General features: G+C 41.4%; 1 protein-coding gene across 5 annotated transcripts in view; it reads right to left on the bottom strand.

The window, feature by feature from the left end:
- Positions 1–12,106, bottom strand: part of CPAMD8 (C3 and PZP like alpha-2-macroglobulin domain containing 8) — a 59,765-nt gene that overhangs the window by 5,357 nt on the left and 42,302 nt on the right. For all 5 annotated transcript variants that reach the window (XM_026105905.2, XM_064497373.1, XM_064497371.1 and 2 more), the window contains exons 36-41: positions 11,582–11,669; positions 6,787–6,861; positions 5,980–6,085; positions 5,782–5,892; positions 4,876–5,088; positions 4,352–4,426 (exon numbers count right to left, since the gene is read on the bottom strand). In XM_026105905.2, coding sequence (XP_025961690.2) covers positions 4,352–4,426; positions 4,876–5,088; positions 5,782–5,892; positions 5,980–6,085; positions 6,787–6,861; positions 11,582–11,669 — 668 coding nt within the window. The remainder of the gene's footprint in view (positions 1–4,351; positions 4,427–4,875; positions 5,089–5,781; positions 5,893–5,979; positions 6,086–6,786; positions 6,862–11,581; positions 11,670–12,106) is intronic.

The following is a 12,106-nucleotide window of genomic DNA, read 5'->3' as shown; positions in this document are numbered from 1 at the left end:
TGGCAGAGTGTATTAGAGCAGCTTACTTGGTGCACGTCACAGAGCTCGGTGTATGGAGACAGATTTCTTTCCAGACCAATCAGAATGCAAATTTCAGCCTGACAGGCCAGGCACCTACATCAAAAGCCTTGCCTTCTCCCTCAGCCTTAACTAGCAGTAGCTATGTCTCCTTCAGCACAGTCACATACTGCTAAGGAACTTCCATCATTTAAGAAAGGAACACACACATCACAGGTAAAAACAGATATTCACCCTCATTACACTTGCTCTACTCTGTAGTAAACACTGGCAAGTTGCTCATGCAGTGCATTTCCTGCTAAAGAAAAGGTTGTGACTCTCTATTGTGGGTGATTCCTCACTGTCCAGAGGATAAGACTGCAAGATAAAAATCCTAGGAATATTAATAGCTCCCTGTTTTCTAAGCTGTTCCTTGAGCCAGCTGCCGCCCATCATCCCTCTTTGCTTTCTAAAGCTACTGCTCTGATCCAAACCAAAGTGATCACTTAAATATAGTTGCTGCAGGGAGGAAAAGTCCCATCATAAAAAGCTGCTCTATTTAATGAGAACTCTCCTCAAAGCCTTTGAAAATGTTTGTTCTCTAGAAATAAAGTTTCTGAAGGCTCTTCCCTGTTGCCTCCCACATCCTCCCAGCAACAGGCTCAGTCCTATGCAAGGGAACACTTGCCTGAAAGGAGAGTCAGTCTCAGCGTTCACTTCTCCTTGGCCTTCTCCACATGAGAACCTGCCAGATCATGAGGTCGTTCTATGAATGGATGATTGCTGTCCACCAGGGACAGAATTAACATCACAGACCTCACTATTCCTAGGAATGCAGCATTGGAGGCAAAGCAAAGACGAAGGACCGACATTTCCTGTTGCACACAAACCACTCCCCCATCTCCAAATGTTTGTGCCTCAGCCAATGTTTGCTGAATACTGATGGGGTGAAAGGAAAAGTGGCCCACAGCCAGGCCAATCAATCCTAGAAAAGCAATGCTCCTGTGAATACTGTCCCTGCCAGGGGGTATTGTGGGATGACTCCACCTGAAGGCAAAGTTCACTCTGATGTTCCAGTTAGGAGCTAGTGATGGGTGACAGCATTTTTTATTTTTTTAATAATAATGACACCAAATGAAAGTATCATAATACCACCAAGAATTTGCTTCCAGCTCCTGGTCCTTCGAACTGCTAGAGCAGAACTGTACAAATAACATGGCTCCAGCTGTGGGGAGAAGGCTAGGGTCAGACAGCATGAAGCTGGGTGGCCTGACTGCTCAGAGCATTAGAGTGCAAGAGCAGCAGCACTGATACCACTGCTGTACAGTAGTTTTTTATTGCTTTTCCAAATACATTTAGAATTGCAATATTACTGTGATATTGATATATTGTCTACCACCACCATCAGCAATACCTTTACAACTTTGGGCAGAGAAGACATAGGCAATTTCAGAACATCACCACGAACTATGGAAGCAATCAAAGCACCGCTTCACCGGAGGTGGTATCAGAGCTGCTGAGGATTCCTGGGGCTCTGAAATCCACCCAGTATTTTTTGTACCCTAGTGTGACAAAAGATCTTAGGAAAGCTACAGAGAGAAAGGCACTCAAGATACCAACAGTCTGGTTGTCAACCAAAATCCTGCCCAAAGAGCTTTCAGTCCGAACAAACATGACTAGAATGACCTAAGAAAGCATATTAGCAGAGCCTCAATGCTTAGGGGCAGAGCTGGGTCCCCACTGCTCAAAATACTTGTTCCATACCTCTGTCTCAGTAGTTCACTTGTGAGAAAGAAGAAACAAGGAAGGGGATTTGGACACAAATGCCACTCTTTAGCGTTCATCTCAGCTGAGTCCTATCACCCCGCACACTTCCCTCCAAATCGAAAGAATATTTCTAAAGATGCAAAGAGGACCTACCTATTTGTGCACAAAAGGTTGCAAACAGTTTTAAGATCAAACCCAAGCCACTGGTTTGCCACTTGCCACAACACCTGCTGCAGACTTTTTAACAGCAGCATAAAATGCTTTCACTATAGCAAAGTGCTGCAAGAAGCCCCGCATCCTGATTTTTCAGGACCATCCATGTACAATTGCTTACCTTGAAGAGCATAACTCATGAGCTATTGTTTATTCTACCTAACTCACTAGCATATATGGAACTATACTGCAAGCCAGTGCTTGCCAGAGTGAGCCCAAATGCATTATGAAGTTCCCCACTGTTTGCTGGAAGGAAGCTGTCTCTCATTGTTTCCATTGCTGGGGTAACATAGACAAGAGCTAACAATGAAAGCATCAATCAACCCAAGCTGAGCCTGCACAAGTCATATGGCAAATACAGAAGGATTGCAGACAATATAAACACCACGAGGTTCTGCAAGAAAATGGTATTTCCTGGAGATTAACACACTGAGGCAGTTTCAACAACCTGCCCTAAACTTGATTTGGCTCCTGGAGTTTTGCATCCTTTTAGGAAGTCACAGATTTAGACACGGCTCATCTGAACTTTCACTAGAAACCCAGAGCACCTGAGTCGACTTAAACCAATCACATGCTTCAATGCTAACAAACCAGTGAGTCCAAATGAGACCTGTGTATAAGGAGGGATTCATTCATTTGTTAAACTTTGATTCATGTACCGTGTGGCTGACCCGAGGGGAGCCCAGAGGATTAATGAAAATCACATGCTGGGTGCTTTTCCTGATGCAGGATTTAGCCTGTTTTATTTTTGAATGCTCACTCTGCCATGGCTGCTCAGACAGCTCAGTTCAGAAGAGCATCCGTCTTCCAGGAGGCTCTCTAATTTAACGCTCATAGATCCTACAACACAGCCAGCCCTAAATGCTTTTGCTTTAACAAACACATCCTTATAGCACAGAGGTAGATATTAATGGAGATTAAAAAAATGTATCAACCTGTATAAAAATGCCACATAACAAAGCTTTTACTCTTACTGATAGCCTACTGATCTTTTATTGTTCTTACTTTATTTAATATAATTTTTACATATTTATTTACATTTTATACATTATTGTTACTCTATTGTTATTATTTGGCTTCCTGATAGCCTACTGGGCTTCCTGATAGCCTGCTTACTATGGCCTCGCATACCAGCAGTGTTTTACAGAGCAGTTCGGGACCACTGCTTTAAAAACTTCAGATTACAAACAGAATTTCCATGGTGGGTACACTGCATTTGCCCAGAATAAAAGACAAGCATTCATTTCAGTTCCTCTAACAGTCTGAAATATATTCACACTAAGTCCAGAAATAAAGGGAGGAAAAACAGGAAAGGCATTGAAACACACAGATTGCATGACCAATAGAAATGATCATAATGGAATACTCACCACGCTTTTACACCTTAATAAAAAAACTGCCCATCAGCTATAGAGCAGAGGAAGGGCAAAGACCGTAAGGGTGGCTCACAGCTTAGACACATGCTAGCCTGAATCCTGGTACAAGGACGACATGGGAAGGCAGGGACTTCTCTTGAAGAATTAACTTGTTTCACCAATTTGTTGAAAGAGTTAGAGGCCAGGGGAGAATTAATGAGTGGAAAGCAGCCAGGAAAAATCTAGTCCAGTTTATTTACTAGAAACAGCATGAAACAAACTATTCTATTGACCCTCCACTGCTTCTTGGTGAGATTTATTGTAAGCCATGAGCAAGTTCGACATGAGTCTTGGAAAAAAAAAATGTATGAATGTAAGCACCAAATAAAATGAGCAGCCAAATTCCTGACTGCTCCATCTACTGACCTTAACATTTTTGCTCACTAAGGCCCTTTATTCCAAACAGCAGCTCTGAGAGGATCAGGACTGCCAGCTCAAATTTTGCACAGAACTGCTAAAGGTAAAGTCAATCCACCTGGACTCTGAGTTCTTGCACTGGGTTGGTCTGTTGTCCTGTTCAGTTGTTTGTTGGGACAGATTACATCAGCCTGGTTTCAAACAGGATCTTTCCAGCTTAATATTGAAGAAAAAAAATCACAGAGTCTGTATTGTTCAAACATACCAAGCCTGAGAAAATAGGAGGGTCGTTTGCCTGTTCCTATGAACAATTACCTAAATCTTGCACGTGTGCTGAAGGCAGTGGGTATTGTGCAAGATTTTCTGAAAAGGACTAGAAGAGCTAGACTGGTGTCAAAGACTTATCCTAAGTTTCCTCAACATCTTCATTTTATCTGATTTCTGGATGTATTTTTTCTTTTCTAAAACGTGAAGAAATAATTTCAGCATCTTTATCTAAATGTGCTTAAGAGCCATATATATTTTTGTAGAATGACAGGATCATAAGCTCTAATCTTCTTAAAGAAAAAAGGCCTCGGGTAAATGCAAAGATATGATATTACCTGCTGGAGTTTGTTGAACACTGGGTTGCTCAGCTGTGAGGAAGTGCATCTCTCTTTCTTCTGGCAAATTCTTGGCTATGAACCAAAAGAAAAATAAATGCAGCGGTCATAAAATTTGTTAATGAAACGCTAGAAAACATTTGCATTTCTGGAGGTAGTATAGTTCACCGAGTTGCCACACTGCACATCCTGGAGAGACTCTCCAAAATATTACATTTCATGGACATCATTTTTATTTAGGATTATCACTTCAGTTCAGATAAACAGTATCACTAATTTCCTCTGAAGTTCATTCTGGTTGGTAAAATGTACACTCATAAAATCTAGTTGTTCCGAGCAAAGCAAGATGGCAGCTGCTCTTAAAATTTAAGTCTCCCATAACATGAGTAGCAGAACACTAATAGGAGATTTTTAATTCTCCCCTTTTCCCTACCGCACAGATGTAATCAATCATTTGCTTGGATGAGGATTTTTAGTGTTCTGCAACTAGATCATAACAGAAAAAGGAACCAAAGGAAACCTACAGGCAGAACATTGAGACATGGGGATCTGTTCTATCCTTGTATTATTCCTGCACGATGCTACCTCCATCTGACAATGGTTCTGATAAATCAGTCCATCTGATCCACATACAGGCTCCCCATCATAGCCACAGTCTCGTGAACACATGCATTGCTCAAAATACTCATCTTCCAAGCAGCCAAAAATGTTATTGCATGGTCCAGAGTGAACAAAGCCTGAAAAGAAAGCAAAAACATCCAAAGCAATATTTTCACACAGTGTAGGAAAGGAGAAAAGCAAGTGATAGTTTTCTTCTATTTCTCTGACATACGCTTTCATGTTGAATTCCCTAAGGCTCCTCATAGGAAACTATAAAAACCTAGTGAAGTAAAAAGCTATAGGATTAAAGCTGTCTCTCTGAAACACCTGGATTGCAGCAGATTCCAGATATAGGACACTGCAACTCTCCCAGAGTTTTGTAAAATATATGGGATAGAAAGGAAATGACAGTTTCTGGGGAAAGTTATTCCTGTCACTGACATGTGAAAGAGTTTCACCTTCCTACAGTTAATTGTGGAACTCTCTACCACAAGATATTTTAGAGAAAGACAACCAAATTGCACTAAAAAAGTTTTCACATTTATGTTTATTATCACATCTCACTTTGTGCAGGTTCTTTCAGAATTATACATTATATCTTGCCTCTGAAGCATCTAATAATAATAATCACTTTGTAGGCCAGACTACATGGGTCTGTTTGGCTGTCCTAAATTTAATGTTGCTATCACACAGACATTTGTAAACCTTCTACTAACAGAGATACTGGAATAGGACACTCTTCTAAACATCATTTTGAGTTCTGAACTCCTGGACAGTATTTCTTTGGGTTCCATTTTCCGAAATATCTACTAGGCTTTGGTGTAACTTACCAACCCATTGGCTAGCTGAGCTTTCCACCTCATTGCATGTTGGCCCATCACAGAGCTCTCGAGCCAAGGGACTGTTTTCACTCACATTGTAGAAGCGAGTTGCTTCAAAAGCTGCAGGCCAGCAAGAATGAGAAATCACTATTGAGCCTCACGGCTAGACTCTAATGCTGGCAAAAATCAAAGGAAAGTAGCACATACCTGGCTCATAGTAATCATACACTTTGATGGGAACAGGAGCTGTTTTCCCAACTATATACTCTCTGAAAGCTTGAAACTTCACACAGGTCATACACTGGCTAGGAATCTGTATAAAGTGATGTAAAGGACTCATTGTAACAGAAACCACACTTTAAATGAAGAGAGAGACAAATAACATGCAGCATGTGCCCCTAATGTAACACTGTGCTAGGCACTTTGTGAGACTGAGGACACCCTCCAGTACTAGCTATAGAGGAAAAGATGATGGAATAAAAGCCCAACTGGATATTTTGCTGACCTTTAAAACATGTACTTGACATACAACAACATCAGAAAGTTAAACCTGAAACTCAAGCTGTCAGGACTATCACCACTCTTGTCAAACAGCTTGCAAATGCAACTAGCTAACAATTTACTGATGATGACCAAGGCAGGAGAGATTCTCATCTCCCTCTCTCAGATATATGCTGTGAGATCTGAATTAGACAGCATTTTTACCCCAACCTTTTAACAAGGCTACCTGTATTGGAAGGTCAGATTATTTTGAGGCAAAAACTGAGTGTCATCCTCCCAGAGATTCTATATGAGCTGAAGCTAATCACCTGCCTTCCTTATGGTTTGGTTTCCAAACAAAAACACAACACCTACCTACCTCAAAAGAGGCTCAGGCAACTGCAGTTAAAGCTGCATCATGATCCTCATCTGCGAGGGACCATCAATGGCAATACACAGTATCTATGTCTGATCCACTGGTCATTTGCCTTTCGTTGAAAAGTAACATAATCATGAAAAAAACAAATTCATTACCTCATCAAAATAAAAAAGGACTTTTCTTCCGTCAACTTCATATCTTTTTAATCCAATTTGCTTGTTCATCAATAACTGTGAAGAAATGAACAGGTTTAGTTTCATCTCATTTAACAGAAAACATTTTGAAATTACAGAAGAGGAAAGATTCCAGGCTTCTCCAAAATGTATGATTAGATGCTAGAAGGCTGAGATTTCTTCTGCTGGAAAATGATGCTTCAGAAAGAGAGAGGGGAAATGCAAAAAGGGTTGAAGTTGCTCTGAGACAATGGAGGAAAAAAAAAACCCTCTGTGTTCTTTCCTGTGATCTTATGAGGAACACTTGCAAGACACACAATGCCAAGTGCTCTTCCTGGTCCCTGGGGAGAGGGTGCATCTGTCTTCCTTGGACTATGCCTGACATGTCATCCATAATTTAAGTGAAGAAATCCCAGATTGTTTTCAGTACCAAGGCTCAAGCAAAACCTCGGAGACCCCAAAACGCTTGATAAAGTCTCTTATTCACACTGCTTCAGACTGCCAGGGAATCATGCTGCTGAATCACACCAGGTATTAACGGCTCCCTTCTCCCACCAGCCGAAAAATCCAAAACATTCTTCCGCCAAGAAAATTAATCCTTACGTTTGAACGGAGCAGCCATTTCAAAGGAAGAACAGGGTCAGGCCAGGCCTCTGCTACCCATCTTTCTGCCCTCTGAGGCCCAGAGACCTGTAGCATGCATTGCACCAGCCAGGCCCACAAACTCCCTCTGCTTACGTTCTTTAATTACTGGGACAATCCACACACCTAAGGAGTATCGGAACAAGATCCACCAGTACTTCCCACATCCAGGGTGCCGCTGCCCCTGATCTACCCCAGCCACTGTAAGAACGCTCTGCCTCGTCTCCCCAGGCTGACTGCAGCTCTGTACGTACGTCGCGATCACAGGCTTCAGAGACAAGTGCAAGAACACTTGTTCATGGAATCACTGCGCCTTTGCAAAGAACCTGTAATTATCTCTCTGGTGCAGAATGCTAATGAATGGCCCCTGAAATAAAAATGTTATCATCTGATGAAATTCTATAAAAATTTTAAAATTTCCATTAAAATTGCTATTACATTTTTACTATTTGTGGAAAAACTAACATCTTGATGTTACAGTGACTGTCATGGGGTATGCATGCTTGATCAGTGGATCGATTACCATTTTGATAAATTCCATTCAAAATGTACATTACATGAAAAATATTTAATCCAGAAACTGGGGAGGACGGTCTGTGGAAAAGGACTCTTGTGTTTTAATCCCAGTTTTGGGAGTGAATTAAAGACCAGTGAGTTAGAGCCAATACTTTAATCCTGTTCTCCAAACTGCCCTATTACTTTACTCTGTCAGCCCATCCCATTTGTGATACAGGGATAATATTTACTTAGCTCATTGGGTCTTTCTACTGTTCCTAAACTGTTTTGGAATCTTAGAATGAAAGCTCTGCAGAAAGGAGCACAAAGCATTACTATTATTATATATCAGCAAGAATGACGTGAAGCAAGGAGCATTTGTACTGCAATTTGCCCAAACCTGTTACCAACATTTTTAGCTGTGAATTTCTTCAGCACAGTGCTTCTAGTTGTAAAACCCTGCACATAGCTTCCTGCTATTACTGTAACAAGCAAAGGAACATGTGTTTAAGTCCCACACAATATGGAAAGGGCCAATTTAATTTGTCCTTATAATTTTAGGGGCCTGGTGGTGGCTGTTATTACTCAGCAGTGGATGGCTGCAGACAGTCCTTTTATGAGGGCTTGGAGAGGCTGGCGCCACCGGGAAATGCTCGGCTCAGCTAAAGTTGCATTTTTCTGGTGAAGCTTGATATATACCAGCCTGCGGTGACCTCCCGACCTTGTCGACACCCAGCATTATTAGAAGGATTTGTGGCTGCGCTGCCGGGGGGGGGGCTGCCGTCAACGTGCAAGAGAGTATTCATTAACCATCACTGCCCCGAGCTGCACGTGGGTCCGCTCTGCGCACACTGCTCCCTTGTGAGGGCAAACAACAAACAAGGAAACCTGATTTACAGCCCCGCCGCTCCTCCCCAGGAGGAGAGGGAAATGGCCAGGGTAACAAAAGAAAAAACCAAAAACTGCAGCAACGGGAATGATGGGGCTTGCCTCTGCAGAACAAGGTGTCCAAAATACGAGACAAAACTGGTGCCATGTCTTCAGTGAAAGAACTTCATTTTTGTGAGCTTGATTTGGATACACATTTGATATCCATGAATAAATTGTAGGGGTTACATCTGCATCTTCATGTCTACCTGTATGTTTGAGCTTTGTCCCTACCTTTCATTTTTACAAATGCAAAGGATGTCTGCAAAAGAAAAGGTGGAATTCAGCCCTTCAAGGGGAACATTCCCTCTTGAAGATGCAATATCCTTCCCAATTTAGCAAAATCTTCTACTGCCCAAAGGAAGTAATTCAGTTGTGGCTATGGAAATGGACTGCTCAGCACTGAGTCTTTTCTCCAAATCAGGGCACTAACTACAGAGTCTTTTGTCCAAAGAACTTTCAGATTGGTCGTTTCTGAACCACCTCTTTGGTATCTGACCTGCACTTAAGTATGCAGCGTATGCAGTATGTGACATCCTTCTGGGACTTGGAAGGACTTCACTCTGCCTCAGCTCTATGCTGCAGGAGCTCAGCCTCCAGGTAAGAAAGGAGGAGGATCAGTTCCTTTCCCCATTAAGCTGTGGGGAGAAAGGAAACCAAACCACCTGTTAATCTCTGCCCTAATGAGTTTTGTCCTCTCCTCCCCAGATGAGGCTGCACTGGGACTCTTCATTGCCTCTCTATCCATGGAGGCAGGAACATGAGATTCAGAGAGGTGGAAGATGCCAATCATGTAAACAAGTCTCATATCACAGCACAGTTGCCTTGGCAAAAAGAAAAAAAATAGAAAGTTTAAGAATTGAAATGACAGAGCATCTGTGTAGTCCCTTTAGAAACATCAGCATAGGAGGCCTTCTCAGACTCTCAGCCTAGAAACTCCTACTCTGTCCCCTGCTGAAACCAGTAAAGAGGCTATTCACGCAGAACAGGCTGGACAATAGGAGTTTTTATTTCTCTAATTTTTTGTTAGCTCATTTTAGGAAAAATAAGGAGCACCGGGAATAGTTACTTAACCTAACGATTTTTCTTTTCTGTAATCAAAACCCCTTTGCACTCTTCGCTTCAACTCTTTCCCTCCTCTTACTCCTCCTTTTCCTCTCCTGATAATACATTCCATGGGTTTAACACCATAAAGATAACCTGTTCTTCTGCTCCTGTCCCATTTGGAGATCTCTGGTCCTAAACCAGGTTTCCATCCTTTTTTTTCCAGCTATTACTTGCATAAATTACTGTAAAAAGAACTTATTTGAAAGCAGTACAAACAACTGTCACTCTAGCACTTCAGCCGGAAGAGATAAAATACAAACCAGAACCATGACAAGACCCTCATCTAATTTCCTTCTTTCTCTTACTACAGAGATATTGGAGACCTCCTACCGGCAGTCCTGCCTGATCTGAATAGCCATATTCTGTTTGTGGCACAATTTGTTGCATATGAGAGAGAACAACAGACTCAAAAAAATCAACAGGCAAATAAAAATTGCTGTATTTTACACACATGCATTTGAAATAAAGAATTATATATATATCAAACAGATGTAAAATAACTTTGATATTTCCCTTTATAGGAATAATTTCATACCTGACCAACACACATCTCTGCGCAAAAGTAATCAAACATCTCCCTAATCCTGAAAGGATCTAATTTTATTCTCAGAGACTAATACACAAGTTTCTCAGGCTTCACCGACAGCCTTGCGAGAACTAGCTGACAGCAGGTTTTGACATGGATTATAAGCCCCTGAAGAGGAACGTATTGGTCTCATTTTCACAAAGAAAATGCAATAGCATTTAAAACATAAATTAGCCAAATCAAGTAAAATCCTTGAGAAGCCAAGGCAATGCACGCTTTTTTCTCTGAACTGGGATGTCAAATTAAACTGCCTGTTCTACACTATGATTCTACTTTAAATTCCCTTTTTTTCTTGCATAGTGAAGATAAGGTTATTAAAGGAAGAGGTCTTTTGGAAACAAAATCCTATTTAGCTCTTTACCAATTCTCAAGGATCGAATTTAGCTCCTTTTTACACTTCTGCAGTTACACCATTTTTAAAAACTGTAGCAGCGTTAAACAAACAAACAAAAGCGAATACCCTGTAATGCTTCGACAAAATCTGAAGCAAAGCTAAAGATTACAGTACATCTCCCCTAGAGGGCTGGCTGGGTAAGAGGCACATTCTGTCCACCTCAGTTTGGCTTGCAATAAACATGATGTTCTCCCAGAAGGAAGAGAGGGGGGAAAAAAAAAGGGCAAAAAATTCCAAGACACAGAGCCTCCAAAGAAATGGAATCCAGATGTTGGAGATAACACAGCCTACTAAGAAGCCATAAACAGCTCCTGTTAGAGCACATTTTCACTTCAGCATTTCCAAATGGGTCTCATTTAATTACCGTGGGCTGTGCTCAGTAATAAACCTTTATTTGGCTATGTTAGGTAAATTTGTTAATCTTACTCAGAACATCTGTTTACTCATTTCAAATAAATATTTTTTTGACAAGTGAAATCTCCTGCCCCCCCAATTTTAATTGCATCTTTTCAGACAGTGCTCTAGCAAACAACAACATTTACTTCCTACTGCTTCCCAGAGGGAATCCCCGTCAATTAGAGAGCCGGGTCCCAGCCTTGCCTTGCACTCTCACTGCAACCTCTTACCTGCTCGAGGCTCTCAATATCTGCACGAAACCCTGAGAACAAGGGCACTTCCAAGACAGCCATGTTGGAGGATCCAGAGTGCAGCCATCTTCCAATGAGAACAAAAAGAAAGAGAAAGGATGAGAATAAACTCACAACCCAAGGTTACAGATGGTACATGAGACAACTCGGGATGGAGCACAACTGAAACAGAAGTTTCGTGGGGGAAAAAAATAATACAAAGGATCTAGTCTTCTTTAAAGAATTTGTTGAAAGCCATAACCTATTTGGTTCATCTTTTCTGCTTTTATTCAACAAAAACTAAGCACAGTTCACAGAGGAGAAAGATGTAGGAGACTTCCAGGCAACCAGAGGCAGAAAAGCAGAAGAAAATACGCAGTGTCCTATGGGGCCGTTTGCCTCATTTTTGGAATCATCGCTAAGAAAGTGTACCTTAATAAAAGGGAAGAGCCCTTTTGAGGAGAATATATTTCTGTTCTTTTCTAAATGAAGGCTGTAAATGGGTTGCAGTGTAGGAAGAAAGGT

Source organism: Dromaius novaehollandiae, chromosome 25, assembly GCF_036370855.1.
Source record: "Dromaius novaehollandiae isolate bDroNov1 chromosome 25, bDroNov1.hap1, whole genome shotgun sequence".
NCBI lineage: Eukaryota > Metazoa > Chordata > Aves > Casuariiformes > Dromaiidae > Dromaius > Dromaius novaehollandiae.
This window is presented reverse-complemented; position numbering and strand designations above follow the sequence as displayed.